We start from the raw sequence: 16,972 nt of genomic DNA on the forward strand, positions 1-16,972 counted from the left end.
TAGAGTCGCAATTCAATGGCTCAGACACAAGAGGTATGTGGCAGGGTCTACAGTCAATCACGGATTACAAAAAGAAAACCAGCAGATCAGGATGTCTTGCTCCCAGACAGACTAAATAACTTATTTGCTCGCTTTGAGGACAATACAGTGCCACTGGCACGGCCCGCTACCAAAACCTGCGGACTCTCCTTCACTGCAACCGACGTGAGTAAAACATTTAAATGTGTTAACCCTCGCAAGGCTACAGGCCCAGACGGCATCCCCAGCCACATCCTCATAGCAACCTCAGGAGGCTGAAGAAATTTGGCTTGTCACCAAAAGCACTCACAAACTTTTACAGAAGCACAATCAATGTCATCCTGTCGGGCTGTATCACCGCCTGGTACGGCAACTGCGCCGCCCACAACCGTAAGGCTCTCCAGAGGGTAGTGAGGGCTGCACAACGCATCACCGGGGGCAAACTACCTGCCCTCCAGGACACCTACACCACCCGATGTCTCAGGAAGGCCATATAGATCATCAAGGACAACAACCACCCGAGCCACTGCCTGTTCACCCTGCTATCATCCAGAAGGCGAGGTCAGTACAGTTGCATCAAAGCAGGGACCGTGTGACTGAAAAACAGCTTCTATCTCAAGGCCATCAGACTGTAAAACAGCCAACACTAACATTGAGTGGCTGCTGCCAACAAAATGACTCCACTCCAGCCACTTTAATAATGGAAAATTGATGTAAAAAATGTATCACTAGTCACTTTAAACAATGCCACTTAATATAATGTTTACATACCCTACATTACTCATCTCATATGTATATACTGTACTCGATACCATCTACTGCATCTTGCCTATGCCGTTCTGTACCATCACTCATTCATATAACTTTATGTACATATTCTTCATTCCTTTACACTTGTGTGTATAAGGTAGTTGTGGAATTATTAGGTTAGATTACTCATTGGGTATTACTGCATTGTCGGAACTAGAAGCACAAGTATTTCGCTACACTCGCATTAACATCTGCTAACCATGTGTATGTGACAAATACAATTTGATTTGTTTTGATCTGAGGTGCAGTCAACTCTAATGAACTTATCCTCTGCAGCAGAGGTAACTCTAGGTCTTCTTTTCCGGTGGCGGTCCTCATGAGAGCCAGTTTCATCATTGCGCTTGATGGTTTTTGCGACTGCACTTGTTCTTGAAATGTTCCGTATTGACAGATTTTTTTGTCTTAAAGTAGTGATGGACTGTCATTTCTCTTTACATATTTGAACTGTTCCTGCCATAATATGAACTTGGTATTTTACCAAATAGGGCTATATTTCTTATACCCCTACCTTGTCACAACAGAAATGATTGACTCAATAGAAAAAAAGAAGTTAACTTTTAACAAGGCATGAGGTGATTACCTCATGAAGCTGGTTGAGAGAATGACAAGAGTGTGCAAAGCTGTCATCAAGGCAAAGGGTGACTACTCTGAAAAATTACAAATATAAAATATATTTTCATTTGTTAACATTTTTTGTTTACTAAATCATTCCATATGTGTTATTGTATAGTTTTGAAGTCTTCACTATTTTTCTACCATGTCGAAAATAGTACATATAAAGACAAGTCCTTGAATAAGTATGTGTGTCCAAACTCTTGACTGGTACTGCATCTTTGTGTTTTCTCATGATTTGATTGGGTCTAATTGTGTTGTTGTCCTGGGGCTCTGTGGGGTCTGTTTGTGTTTGTGAACAGAGCCCCAGGACCAGCTTGCTTAGGGGACTCTTCTCCAGGTTTATTTCTCTGTAGATTGATGGCTTTGTTATGGAAGGTTTGGGAATCGCTTCCTTTTAACGACTTGAGTTCTGGATTTTTATAATTAGCGTGTATCAGCCATATTCTGCTCTGCATGCATTATTTGGTGTTTGACATTGTACACAGAGGATGTTTTTGCAGAATTCTGCATGCAGAGTCTCAATTTGGAGTTTGTCCCATTTTGTGAATTATAGGTTGGTGAACGGACCCCAGACCTCGCAACTGTAAAGAGCAATGGGTTCTATAACTGATTCAAGTATTTTTAGGCAGATCCTAATTGGTATGTAGAATTGTATGTTCCTTTTAATGGCATAGAAGTCTCTTGCCTTGTCTCACAAATCATTCACAGCATTGTGGAAGTTACCTGTGGCGCTGATGTTTAGGCCATGGTATGTATAGTTTTTTTGTGCTCTAGGGCAACAGTGTCTAGATGGAATTTGTATTTGTGGTGACTGGACCTTTTTTGGAACACCATTACTTTTGTCTTACTGAGATTAACTGTCAGGGCCCAGGTCTGATATCATTTGTGCAGAAGATCTAGGTGCTGCTGTAGGGCCTCCTTGATTGGGGGCAGAAGCAACAGATCATCAGCAAACAATAGACATTTGACTTCGGATTCTATATGGTGAGGCCTGGTGTTGCAGACTGTTCTAGTGTGGGGCTTAACCTGCATCCCTGTCTCACCCCACCCCTTTGGAAATAAAATGTGTGTGTTTTTTGCCAATTCTATCCGCACACTTGTTTGTGTACATGGATTTTATAATATCATTTGTTTTTCCCCAAACACCACTTTCTATCAATTTGTAGAGCAAACCCACATGCCAAATTGAGACAGAAGCATTTTGAAATCAACAAAACATGAGAATACTTTGCCTTTGTTTTGGTTTGTTTGTTTGTCGATTAGGGTGTGCAGGGTGAATACGTGGTCTGTTGTACGGCAATTTGGTAAAAAGCCAATTTGACATTTGCTCAGTACATTGTTTTCACTGAGGAAATGTACGAGTCTACTGTTAATGATAATGCAGAGGATTTTCCCAGGTTGCTGTTGATGCATATGCCACAGTAGTTATCGGTGTCAAATCAGTCTCCACTTTTGTGGATTGGGGTGATCAGTCCTTGGTCCCAAATATTGGGGAAGATGCCAGAGCTAAAAATGATGTTAAAGAGTTTAAAAATAGCCAATTGGAATTTGTTGTCTGTATATTTTATCATTTCATTTAGGATACCATCAACCCCACAGGCCTTTTTGGGTTGGAGGGTTTGTATTTTGTCTTGAAGTTCATTCAATGTAATTGGAGAATCCAGTGGGTTCTGGCAGCCTTTAATAGTTGATTATAAGATTTATATTTGATCATGTCTATGTTTTTGCTGCATGTTCTTTCTTATAGGGCCAAAACGCTTGGAGAAGTCGTTTACCCATCCATCTCCATTTTGGATAGATAACTCTTCCTGTTGTTATTTGTTTAGTGTCTGTCCCTCTCTCGCGCTCTTTCTCTCTCACACTCTCTCTCACTCTCTCTGTCTCACACAAACACACACACACACAATAACAGTAGAGTGCAGTAGCGAGGATGTCTATTGCTCTAATTTATTCCTTTATTGAGCTACTGTTGGTTAAAACTCTGGTAGAGATGGGGAGCATTCTTTCTCACACACACTCAGTTTACTCTCAGATACAGTATCTACAGCCAGTCACAGTTCCTTTAGAAACTCAATTTTAAGGGGATATTCAAATTAGATGTAGGGTTTAAACCCTCTCTCCTCCTTCCTGCTAAATGGAATGGTAGGAAGGAATTGGAATGTACAGATGGTGGAACGCCTCATTCTAATCTACCCTAAAGATCAGTATTTGATTTATGTTGATTATAGGATTTTTCATTTTGCGCTTTTATGATGGGACTAGTCATTTTACTGTAATCTTAAATCCTAGATTAGTTGAACTTTTGGTATTATCATAGTGAAATGTCATATTTACGTACATTAATTGGTAAAATTCTCAAATTCCTGTATAAAAAACAAGTTATATTTTATAGGTCTGAGAGAGAGAGAGAGAGAGAGAGAGAGAGAGAGAGAGAGATGAGATGAGATTATTAGAGGTGGAACAAATGTTCTTACAGGAGGTTAAGTGTTCTTGTTCGTGATTCATACTACAGGGAGATAGATTACTGGCTGTCTGACCTCTCATCCATCCTCCTCCTCATACCCTCCTCCTCCCATCCTTCCCTCCTCCTCCTCTTCCTCTTCTCCTCCCATCATCCTCCTCCTATCCTTCCCCCCTTCCTCCTCCATCTCTCCTCCTCCCATTCCTCCTCCCCTCTTCTTCCCCTTCCTCTTCCTCCTACCAACCTCCTTCCCTCCTCCAGCTCTCCTCCGTCCCTCCCTAACTCATAGACATATCCTACCCTCTAGTCCTGTGGATGGTGGTGTGACTTTATGAAACTCCCATGAGTATTGATCCTGATGATGGAGCTGATCGAGGTGATTGGGAGGTCAATTCCGACAGTTGCTGATTCTAAAGTTTATGATGTATTAATGTAGGTATGTTTTACTGGTTATGATTTAGTAGTTTTGTGATGTGATTTATTTATGATTCACTTTATCTCTATCTTGCCCTGTCTCTCTCTGTTGCTCTTTTTCACACGCATACACAGACACACACACACGCACACACACTCGCGCACACACACACACTCGCACACACGCACACACACACACACAGAGAGAGAGACTACGTAGTTGTTCATATCTAAAAGGCTATTGACTTTGCTAACATTTAATATCTTCTGAAAAACCATAGCCCCTCGGCCAGTCAGTGTAGTAAGCATGCAGGAATATAGGTTTTTACAGTGACCGTATTACCGCCACACCGGCGGTCACAGTAATTAGGCTTCTCCAAGGTCTGATGCTGCTGATGGCCTAGGTAGCCTACCGAACCTGCTAACTGCCTGGCACTCAGGACTCTATTGTCCCTCTAATCACTCTGACATGATGCTGCTGATGGTCTAGGTAGCCTACCGAACCTGCTAACTTCCTGGCACTCAGGACTCTATTGTCCCTCTAATCACTCTGACATGATGCTGCTGATGGTCTAGGTAGCCTACCGAACCTGCTAACTGCCTGGCACTCAGGACTCTATTGTCCCTCTAATCACTCTGACATGATGCTGCTGATGGTCTAGGTAGCCTACCGAACCTGCTAACTTCCTGGCACTCAGGACTCTATTGTCCCTCTAATCACTCTGACATCAATGCAAATGTATTCTACAACGGATTCAAACACTTGATCTAATCACGAGAGCCCATGAGCTCCTGCTGCGTAACATTTATATAGGCTTGGCAATTGCGTGAGAAAACAGAGTGATGGCCTCTATTAACTTTCCTAATATCAAGCACATTGCTTCTCTTTATAACAGGAGTACCTGGCTGGCATGAAAATGAACCACGTGAAAAGGATCCTCCGTTCGCTTTTCAAGTGAATAGATGACATGTATTTTTCCGCAGCCCCTTTAGTATATGTGTCACGTGTGCACCCTCTCCGGTCTCTTGGTCACCAGTCTGCTCGTTATGGCACACACCTGTCACCATCGTTACTAGCACCTGCGCTTCATCAGACACACCTGGACTCCATCACCTCCCTGATTACCTTCCCTTTATATGTCTCTCCCTTTGGTTCCTTTCCTTTATATCTCTCTCCCTTTGGTTCCTTTCCTTTATATCTCTCTCCCTTTGGTTCCTTCCCTTTATATCTCTCTCCCTTTGGTTCCTTTCCTTTATATCTCTCTCCCTTTGGTTCCTTTCCTTTATATCTCTTTCCCTTTGGTTCCTTTCCTTTATATCTCTCTCCCTTTGGTTCCTTTCCTTTATATCTCTCTCCCTTTGGTTCCTTTCCTTTGTATCTCTCTCCCTTTGGTTCCTTTCCTTTATATATCTCTCCCTTTGGTTCCTTTCCTTTATATCTCTCTCCCTTTGGTTCCTTCCCTTTATATCTCTCTCCCTTTGGTTCCTTTCCTTTATATCTCTCTCCCTTTGGTTCCTTCCCTTTATATCTCTCTCCCTTTGGTTCCTTTCCTTTATATCTCTCTCCCTTTGGTTCCTTTCCTTTATATCTCTCTCCCTTTGGTTCCTTTCCTTTATATCTCTCTCCCTTTGGTTCCTTTCCTTTATATCTCTCTCCCTTTGGTTCCTTTCCTTTATATCTCTCTCCCTTTGGTTCCTTTCCTTTATATCTCTCTCCCTTTGGTTCCTTTCCTTTATATCTCTCTCCCTTTGGTTCCTTTCCTTTATATCTCTCTCCCTTTGGTTCCTTCCCTTTATATCTCTCTCCCTTTGGTTCCTTTCCTTTATATCTCTCTCCCTTTGGTTCCTTTCCTTTATATCTCTCTCCCTTTGGTTCCTTCCCTTTATATGTCTCTCCCTTTGGTTCCTTCCCTTTATATCTCTCTCCCTTTGGTTCCTTCCCTTTATATGTCTCTCCCTTTGGTTCCTTCTCTTTATATCTCTCTCCCTTTGGTTCCTTCCCTTTATATCTCTCTCCCTTTGGTTCCTTCTCTTTATATCTCCCTCCCTTTGGTTCCTTTCCTTTATATCAATTCAATTCAATTCAATTCATGGGCTTTATTGGCATGGGAAACATGTGTTAACATTGCCAAAGCAAGTGAGGTAGACAACATACAAAGTGAATATATGAAGTGAAAAACAACAAAAATGAACAGTAAACATTACACATACAGAAGTTTCAAAACAGTAAAGACATTACAAATGTCATATTATATATATATATACAGTGTTCTAACAATGTACAAATGGCTAAAGGACACAAGATAAAATAAATAAGCATAAATATGGGTTGTATTTACAATGGTGTTTGTTCTTCACTGGTTGCCCTTTTCTCGTGGCAACAGGTCACAAATCTTGCTGCTGTGATGGCACACTATCTCTCTCCCTTTGGTTCCTTTCCTTTATATCTCTCTCCCTTTGGTTCCTCCCCTTCAAATGTTTCTCCCTCTGGTTCCTTCCCTTTATATCTCTCTCCCTTTGGTTCCTTCCCTTTATATGTCTCTCCCTTTGGTTCCTATATATCTCTCTCCCTTTGGTTCCTTCCCTTTATATCTCTCTCCCTTTGGTTCCTTCCCTTTATATCTCTCTCCCTTTGGTTCCTTTCCTTTATATCTCTCTCCCTTTGGTTCCTTCCCTTTATATCTCTCTCCCTTTGGTTCCTTTCCTTTATATCTCTCTCCCTTGGTTCCTTTCCTTTATATCTCTCTCCCTTTGGTTCCTTCCCTTTATATGTCTCTCCCTTTGGTTCCTTCCCTTTATATCTCTCTCCCTTTGGTTCCTTCCCTTTATATGTCTCTCCCTTTGGTTCCTTCTCTTTATATCTCTCTCCCTTTGGTTCCTTCCCTTTATATGTCTCTCCCTTTGGTTCCTTCCCTTTATATCTCTCTCCCTTTGGTTCCTTCTCTTTATATCTCTCTCCCTTTGGTTCCTTTCCTTTATATCTCTCTCCCTTTGGTTCCTTTCCTTTATATCTCTCTCCCTTTGGTTCCTTTCCTTTATATCTCTCTCCCTTTGGTTCCTTTCCTTTATATCTCTCTCCCTTTGGTTCCTTTCCTTTATATCTCTCTCCCTTTGGTTTCTTTCCTTTATATCTCTCTCCCTTTGGTTCCTTCCCTTTATATCTCTCTCCCTTTGGTTCCTTGCCCAGGCGTTATTGTTTCTGTTCCAGTGTCATGTCTGTGCGTTGTTCGTGTTTTCTTGTTCGGTATTATGTTAACGTTTATTTATTAAAGCATTCTCTCCCTGAACTTGCTTCCCGACTCTCAGCGCACACGTTACAATATGTAAAGACAAGATTAAATCAATAATAGTCTGATGGGTGACAATATTTACCTATCACTTGTGAATGATATATTATTACTTGTGAATGATACATTATTACTTGTGAATGATACATTATTACTTGTGAATGATACATTATTACTTGTGAATGATACATTATTACTTGTGAATGATACATTATTACTTGTGAATGATATATTATCACTTGTGAATACTAATTTGTTCTTAACTGACTTGCCTATATAAATAATAGTTAAATATATATATATATATATATATATATATATATATATTATCACTTGTGAATGATATGGTATCACTTGTGAATAGTACATTATCACTTGTGAATAATACATTATCACTTGTGAATGATGCCCAGTTAAAGGCTAACAGTGAATTATTTATTTGTGTGACTTTTTATAATCATAGTGGCACATCTCATGTAGCCTAGCCCATAGGCCTATATGTTTTGATAAGGTTTGTATCACAACTAAAGTGGCCAAATAACTTCTTAAAATAAAGCACAGAAAGCCACTTTAACATTGGGTATAGAGCCTAACTGTGTGCATTGCTGCTGCACTTATAATGTGAAGAAATAACTTATCAATGTGAATGTGAATGTTCTCATCTGTTGCATCAGGCTACTTGCTTACACAGTTTTTTAGTTTTTAGTGGATGTATTCATTTGGGATCTAGCGCATCCCACAACTGTCCCAGACTGTATTTGGAATATTCATTTCTTGCACAGAATATAATAGGTCAACTTTAGTACTCTGGGGGATAGTAGATTGACATAGGCTAGCGCTTTTCCTGTTCGGTAGACCTACTCATGTTGTTGAATGACGAAAAGTAAATGTGGACAATTCATCCAATATGTTAAATATGTGCCTTGGAATTGGATAAGAACGCGCACAGTTGTGTCCCCAATGTGTCTGTCTTCTCTTGTAGCCTTTCACGGAGAGCCATGTGAGTGAGGCATGTTTCAGCTCGCAACCGGGAGAAGAGATTATAATTATTATACTCAGCCCAAGGGCACAACAGCCACTGGCCGCAAAAGGCCTGGATTTATTTAGGGGCATTACAGTCACACAAAGTGGATGCAGCCGGATTATTAGAGGCATTAAGTGCTTGTCAAATTGTGAATGAGAGACTGATGGAGTGTGTACAGCCTGCACAAAGAAAACAAAACAGAGCTCATGCCTTACATACAACCTTTTTCAAATCATCATTAGAGTGGCATCTTGCAGCTTTAGAATGTGTTAAAAATCAAAACATACAGGCCAACGTTTGTATCACAGGTAAAGTTGCATAAATAACTTTTAATGAAGCATATAGGAGGACCTGTTTCTTTGTTAACCATTCAACACAGAACAGCCGCATGTGTTCACTCCCTCAAATCTATTGGAGAAAACATCCTTTATACATTATTCAGCTTTGTTCAATTGTATTCTTCATACTATAAAATCATATAAAAATAATTCCACGTAATTCTAAGCAAATCTTGTCTGCTAAATGAAACTCGTGTAGCCCACAGGCATATGGCATAGCCAGATCAGGGCCTAACATTTACATTTTACATTTAGTCATTTAGCAGACGCTCTTATCCAGAGTGACTTACAGTTAGTGCATTCATTTTAAAGTAGCTAGGTGGGTCAACGACATTTTACAGGCCTATGAAGTACATTTTTCCTCAATAACGCAGCTATCAGTAGAGTCAGAGCTAGAAGGGGTTGCTCAAGTGCAAGTGCTGGTTAAGTGTTATTTTTTATATATTTCTTGGGGGGGGGGGTTCGTAGTGATGAGGAGGATTGATACTGAGGTAGGGGTTCAGATGTTTTTCGGAAGATGGGTAGGGACTCTGTTGTCCTAGCTTCAGGGGGAAGATGGTTCCAACATTGGCGTGTCAGGACAGAGAAGAGCTTGGACTGGGCTGAACTGGAGCTGCCCTCTCGTAGGGGTGGGAGGGCCAAGAGACATGAGGTGGCAGAACGGGTTGGTTCCTCTTGCTGTTCCATAGGTAAGCACCGTAGTCTTGTAGTGGATACGAGCTTCAACTGGAAGCCGGTGGAGTGTGAGAAGGAGCGCGGTGACATGAGAGAACTTGGGAAAGTTGAAAACCAGGCAGGCTGCTGCTTTGTGGATAAGTTTCAGGTGTTTGATGGTACAACTAGGGAGCTCAGCCAACAGTGTGTTGCAGTAGTCCAGACAGGAGAGGACAAATGCCTGGATAAGGACCTGCACCGCTTCCTGCTCTACAGATGTTGTAGAGCATGAACCTGGAGGATCGGGTCACTGCGTTGATGTTTGCAAAGAACGACAGGGTGTTGTCTAGGGTCACGCCAAGATTCTTTGCACTCTGGGAGGGCGACACTGTGGAGTTGCCAACCGTGATGGAGAGGTCTTTGAGCGGGCAGGCCATTGCTGGGAGATAGAGCATTTCCGTCTTGTCGAGGTTGAGCTTGAGGTGGTGGGCCAACATCCAAGTGGAGATCTATGCCAGGCACGCAGAGATGCTTGTCACTACCTGAGTGTCAGAAGGGGGGAAGGAGAAAAGTAGTTGATTGTCATCCGCATAGGAATGATAGGAGAGACCATGTGGAGAAATGACGGAGCAGAGTGAGAGGGCCTAGAATCAAGCCCTGGGAGACACCAGTAGTGAGAGTATGTGGTGCAGACAAAGATCCTCTCCACGTCACCTGGTAGGAGCGGCCTGCCAAGTAAAATGCAATCCAATGCAATCCAAGTGTGTGCATACCCTGAGACCAGCCCAGCCCTGAAAGGGTGGAGAGGAGGAAAGAGGTCAGGGCATAGGGTAGTTCTGTGTGAGTGAGACCAGTGGAATCAATAGGCTGAGTGAATGAGTAGCAGACGTCGTCAACCAAAGTGGTTGACAAAGTAGTCCGCAGAGAGGGAGGAGGGAGGGGAAGGGGGTGGAGGATTAAGTAGGGAGGGGAAGGTGGCAGAAGCTTGACATCTAGAGGGATAGAAAGTGGCTTTAGCAGCAGATACAGAGAAGGTAGAGAAGAGGGAGTGAAAGGATGATAGATCCTCCGGATGTTTAGTTTTCTCCAATTTTGCTCAGCTGCCCGCAGCCCTGTTCTGTAAGCTCGCAATGAGTCACTCAGCCACGGAGCAGGAGGGGAGGGCCGAACCGGCCGGGAGGAAAGGAGACAGTCCGAGTCATAGGATGCATAAAGGGAGGAGAGTAGGGTCGAAGAGGCAGAATCAGGAGACAGGAGGGAGAAGAATTTAGCAGAAGAGAGAGATGATAGAATGGAAGAGGAGAGAATAGTGGGAGAGAGAGTGAAGATTGCGATGGCGCATGACCATCTGGGTAGGGGCTGGGTGGTTAGGTTTGGGATGAATGGGAGGCAGAAAAGGAAACAAAGTAGTGATCAGAGATCTGGCGGGGCGATGTTGCAGTGAGATTAGTGTGCGAGCAGCCTCTTGTAAAGATGAGGTCAAGCGTATTGCCTACCTTGTTAGTTGGAGGGGATCGGGAAAGGGTGAGGTCCAAATAGGCAAGGAGGGGAAAGAGTGAGTTGGGAATAAATTAATCGAATGCAGACGTCGGGAGGTTGAAGTTGCCAGGTGCGAAGAGCGGTGAGACATCATCAGGAAATGAGCTTATCAAGGTGTCAAGCTCATTGAGGAACTCTCCAAGGGCACCTGGTGGACGATAGATTACAATAATGTTAAGCTTGAGTGGACAAGTGACAGTGAAAGCATGGAATTAAATTGAGATGGACAGGTGAGAGAGGGAGAAAAGAGAAAATCTCAATTTAGGAGAAATGAGTAAACCTGTGCCACCACATGACAACCAGATGATCTTGGACTATGAGAGAAAACATAGTCAGATGAAGAAAGAGGAGCTGGAGTAACAGTGTTCTCTGGGGTGATCCATGTCTCCGTCAGATCCAATAAGTCTAGGGACGGAAGGGCAACATAGGCTGAGATGAACTCTTTGGTAGTTCCTAAGGCACCACTTAAAGCAGATGGCCCAAGCTAGCAAAACGAAAGTACTAGAACAGATAGAGACAAAACAATGATACTTCACACTCATGGAGATATAAGGAGTCCTCTAGCTATAGAATGAACATAAGGACAACTCAGATTATTGTCCATGTTCACCCACTGCTGCATGGCCAAACACGACTCCAACACCATCATTAAGTTTGCTGATGACACAACAGTGGTAGGCCTGATCACCGACAACGATGAGACAGTCTATAGGGAGGAGGTCAGAGACCAGGAAGTGTGATGCCAGGGCAACAACCTCTCCCTCAATGTGAGCAAGACAAAGGAGCTGATCGTGGACTACAGGAAAAGGCGGGCCGAACAGGCCCCCATTAACATCAACGGGGCTGTAGTGTAGTGGGTCGAGAGTTTCAAGTTCTTTGGTGTCCATATCACCAACGAACTATCATGGTCCAAACATACCAAGAAAGTCGTGATGAGGGCACGACAAAACCTTTTCCCCCTCAGGATACTGAAAAGATCTGGCGTAGATCCCCAGATCCTCAAAAGTTTCTACAGCTGCACCATCAAGAGCATCCTGACCGGTTGCATCACCTCCTGTTGTGGCAACTGCTCGGTATCTGACCGTAAGGCGCTATAGAGCGTAGTGCGAATGGACAAGTACATAACTGGGGCCAAGCTTCCTGCAATCCAGGACCTATGTAACAGGCGGTGTCAGAGGAAAGCCTAGAAAACTTCTTATCTTAGCCTACTTGGCAAATATTTTCTTCTTCTTGAACTGCACTGTTGGTTAAGGGCTTGTAAGTAAGCATTTCACGGTAAGGTCTACACTTGTTGTGTTCGGCGTATGTGGCAAATAAAGTTTGATTTGATTTGATGCTATTTTGTTCTTCGGAAATATATAAATATTTTCTTCATATCATATTTCTTTAGACCTGTCTAAAATAAACAATGGATTATTTGGATGGTGTAGGAAAATACGCCAAATAAAAATGTGATTCACATTTTCTAACAGTCCCTTTAGTAAGGCCCGCGTCCATAGAGACACATACCAGCTCTACTGGTAGTACGGCTGTACTACACCTACACCTGTCGACGACACAAGTTGTTCTGCTTCCACGAGCACATCCAATGCAAGCATCAGTAATTCTACATTTGTTGTTAGCCCAGCTAGCATGGACACTGACTGTTGTGAATCTGATGCAGCTGAAGAGCTACTGCCCCCTTCCCCGGGAAAACACCGAAAAACAGACAGGGATGTTGGACCATCGAAGAAGTGCAATTATGATGAGAACTACATTGATATTTTGAAAGGATATTTTTAAAGTACAGGACAGCTTTGTGACATCAAATTAACTTTGGTGGTCAAGATGTGTTGGTATCTCTAGTGATGGTGCAAAGCCATGACAGGGAGACATAGTGGAGTGGTAACGCTCGTGCAAGCAGTTGCTCCCAACACCACTTGGGTCACTGCAGCATCCACCGAGAGGATTTTGCTGCCAAGCGGATGACTGACAGCTTGAAAAACGTTTTGGACACTACAGTGAGAATGTACAAGGCCCCTGAACTCTCGTGTATTTTCTGCACTGTGCAACGATATGGGTAGCGACCATGTAATGCCTTTACAACATGTGCTGGTTATCAAGGGGAAAAGTATTGACATGTTCTTTGAATTGAGGGATGAGCTTAAAGTTTTCTTTACTGACCATAATTTTCACTTGTCTGATCGCTTGCATGATGACGGGTTTCTCACACGACTGGCCTATCTGGGTGATGTTTTTTCTCACCTGAATGATCTGAATCTAGGATTACAGGGACTCTCGACAACTATATTCAATGTGTGGGACAGAATTGAGGCTATGATTAAGAAGTTTGAGCTCCTCTCTGTCTGCATTAATTAGGACAACAAACGGTCTTTCTATCATTGTATCATTTTTTGTGTGCAAATGAACTCAAGTTTATGGACAATGTCAAATGTAATTTAGCAAAGCACCTGAGTGAACAGGGTGTACAATTACGCAGGTACTCTCCCGAAACGGACGAATCAAACAACTGGATTCATTATCCCTTTCATGTCCTGCCTCCAGTCCACTTACCCATATCTGAACAAGAGAGCCTCATCCAAATTGCAACAAGCGGTTCTGTGAAAATTTAATTTAATCAGAAGTCACTGCCAGATTTCTGGATAGGGCTGCGCTCAGAGTATCCTGCCTTGGAAAATCATGCTGTTAATAAATGGATGCCCTTTGCAACCAAGTACCTATGTGAGAGTGGATTCTCTGCCCTCACTAGAATGAAAACCAAATACAGGCACAGACTGTGTGTGGGAAATGATTTAAGACTGAAACTCTCTCCAATACAACCCAACATTGCAGAGTTATGTGCATCCTTTCAAGCACACCTTTCTCATTAACCTGTGGTGAGTTATTCACAATTTTCGATGAACAAATAAGGTTTTACATGTAAGATGGTTAAATAAAGAGAAACATGATTGATTATTATTATATTAGTATTTGTGCCCTGCTCCTATAAGAGCTCTGTCACTTCCCACGAGCCGGGTTGTGACAAAAACTCACACGTGCTAGGCTTATAATGATGAAAAAAACAAACATTTGAGAGTAAACCCTGGTGCAAACCCTGGTACTAGAGGGGGTACGCAGCTGGAGGTTGAATGTTTGAAGGGGTACGAGACTATAAATAGATTGGGAACCTCTGGTGTAGACTATATTGCATGGGTTTATTATATATGTGTTTTATGTAAATATTCCAAAGGTCTGCATCAACGGCTGGTCGGCTGTGCTGGGAAGCCAGGAGGCGCTAAATGTGTTTATGTTAATTAACAGTCAATTACCGTGAGACCGGCAGTTATTTGCTTGACAATCACCGGCTGACAAAATGTCATGACCTCCACAGCCCTATGCAGGACTAATCCAGGTCTGAATCCTACTTAAGGCTTAAAGGGGTCAGAGAAGACTAAATTATGTCAACTGTTATTCCTCTGTAATAATTGAAGATGTGATCTTCTCATTGTTTTGGCGTGATTCATATATTTACCAGCTGCCTGTACTGACATTTCACTGTCTGACATAATCTCTTTCTCATCTCCCTCTTTTCTCAATCTCTCCAGTCTCCCATTTGCCGTGGTCAACCTCTCTCTTCACTTATTTTTCCTTCTCTCTGTCCAACAGCAAAAAGAGAGGGAGAAGGGGAGGGAAAGAAAGAAAGAGATAGAGAGAAAGAAAGAATGATATATACAGTAGAGAGAGAAAGAGAGAATGATAGAGATTATCCACACTTCATTGTACATCTGTGGTGTGTGTTTTCTGTCTGGGGGTCTATCATAAAGAACCTGGCAGGCCTACAGTAGCAGGATCACAGTTTGTCCACTGTCTCTCCAGTGGCATGCTTGTTTCTGGGGGCCAGTGGGTCAAGCTGTCTCCTCAGATGGGAGGCGAGCTGTGCTTGCACCCCCAGGAAACACCCTGGCTGGGGCCTACGGGGCCAACAGACGGCAAGCAGAGAGAGACACACTCACAGAGACTGTTCATACACACACTTCATAAGGTTTTCTTCTCTGAGGACAATCAGCTGCTGGTCTGTTCTGTTTCTCCTGCGGCTGCTTTTATCAGTGGGTTTTCTACTGTATGAGAGTTTCCTCTGGCTAGAGAATAGAGGAATAGAGAATAAAGGAATAGAGAATAGAAGAATAGAGGAATATAGAGTAAAGGAATAGAGAATAGAGAATAGGGGAATATAGAATAAAGGAATAGAAGAATAGAGAATAGAGGAATAGAAGAATAGAGGAATATAGAACAGAGGAATAGAGAATAAAGGAACAGAATAGAGAAATAGAGAAACAGAGAATAGAGAATAGAAGAGAAGGAGAGTGAAAGGGAGAAAATGAGAGACTGACAGAGAGACTGCAGGGGATGGGAAAGAGAAGGTGGGGAAAGAGAAAGTGGGAGAACGGGAAAGTGGTAGAAAGGTTCAGAGGGATAATTCCAGCCTTGGTCTGCTCTGTTCATACTCTTATGTTTAAATATGCATGTTAAAGCTTAGCTTATTCAATTACCATCACTATGAATTCTGTCAGTGTTCTCAGAGTGATATTACTCTCTCTCTCTCTCTCTCTCTCTCTCTTTCTCTCTCTCTCTCTCTCTCTCTCTCTCTCTCTCTCTCTCTCTCTCTCTCTCTCTCTCTCTCTCTCTCTCTCTCTCTCTCTCTCTCTCTCTCTCTCTCTCTCTCTCTCTCTCTCCGCAGCGTTGAATGAGCCCACTATAGATTACGGCTTCCAGAGGTTACAGAAAGTCATCCCCAGACATCCAGGAGACCAGGAGAGACTGCCTAAGGTCAGCATACACACATTCACACTCATACCCACCACACACATACGCACATATACACACACGCACAAAGAAAGGAAGGAAGAGGAGAGCAGGGGGAGGAGAGAGGGAGAGAAAGAGTAGGGAAGTAGAGGGGGAGGAGGAGAAGGGGGAGGGGAGGTATACAGGCGTCCATCATGGTTCAGTCAGTCAGCTGAGGAGTCAGTGGATCGAAGAACTGTCCAGCTGAGTGTTCTTACTGAAGCTTGATTGGTCGTCCAGCACTGAAAGACAACAGGGGAGGGTAGAGAGAACAGGTGTAGGAGGTTAAGAGAGAAATCACCTCTCCCTCACTCTGGGTCATGTCTGGTGGTGAGGTCTGTGGAACAAATCAGCACTCATACCCTGAGATACTTGATACATATGGCCCCTGATCTTTAGACTAACAACCTCCTGTATCTCCTCCCCTCTCTCTCCCTCCCCCTCTCCCTCCCTCCTCTGTTTCCCTCCTCCAATAAATGAACAGCGGTAGATAGGTACACTCTTAGAAAAAAGTGTTCTATCTGTTCTTCGACTGTCCCCATAGGAGAACCCTTTGGAGAACCCTTTTTGGTTCCAGGTAGGATTCCCAGAGGGTTCTACATGGAACCCAAAAGGGTTATGCGTGGAACCAAAAAGGGGTTACCCCTGGAACCAAAAAAGGGTTATGCTATGGGAACAGCCGAAGAACCCCTTTGGAACCCTTTTTTTCTAAGAGCGTAGGTAGGTAGGTAGGTAGGTAGGTGGGTAGGTAGGTAGATAGGTAGGTAGGTAGGTAGGTAGGTAGGTAGGTAGGTAGGTAGGTACCAGTCAAAGGTTTGGACACCTACTCATTCAAGGTTTTTTCTTTATTTTTACTGTTTTCTACATTGTAAAATAATAGTGAACACATCAAAACTATGAAATAACACATATGGAATCATGTAGTAACTGACTGCACTTGAAAAAACGTTCAAAGTTCTTGAAATGTTCCGTATTGACTGACCATCATGTC

General features: G+C 42.9%; 1 protein-coding gene across 1 annotated transcript in view; it reads left to right on the top strand.

The window, feature by feature from the left end:
• The window catches only part of LOC109879843 (transcription factor COE1-A-like), a 52,256-nt gene that overhangs the window by 19,473 nt on the left and 15,811 nt on the right, over positions 1 to 16,972 (top strand). Inside the window, exon 5 of the mRNA XM_031798674.1 lies at positions 15,878 to 15,966. Coding sequence (XP_031654534.1) covers positions 15,878 to 15,966 — 89 coding nt within the window. The remainder of the gene's footprint in view (positions 1 to 15,877; positions 15,967 to 16,972) is intronic.

The sequence above is a fragment of the Oncorhynchus kisutch genome, linkage group LG19, assembly GCF_002021735.2.
Source record: "Oncorhynchus kisutch isolate 150728-3 linkage group LG19, Okis_V2, whole genome shotgun sequence".
NCBI classification, from domain to species: Eukaryota; Metazoa; Chordata; class Actinopteri; order Salmoniformes; family Salmonidae; genus Oncorhynchus; species Oncorhynchus kisutch.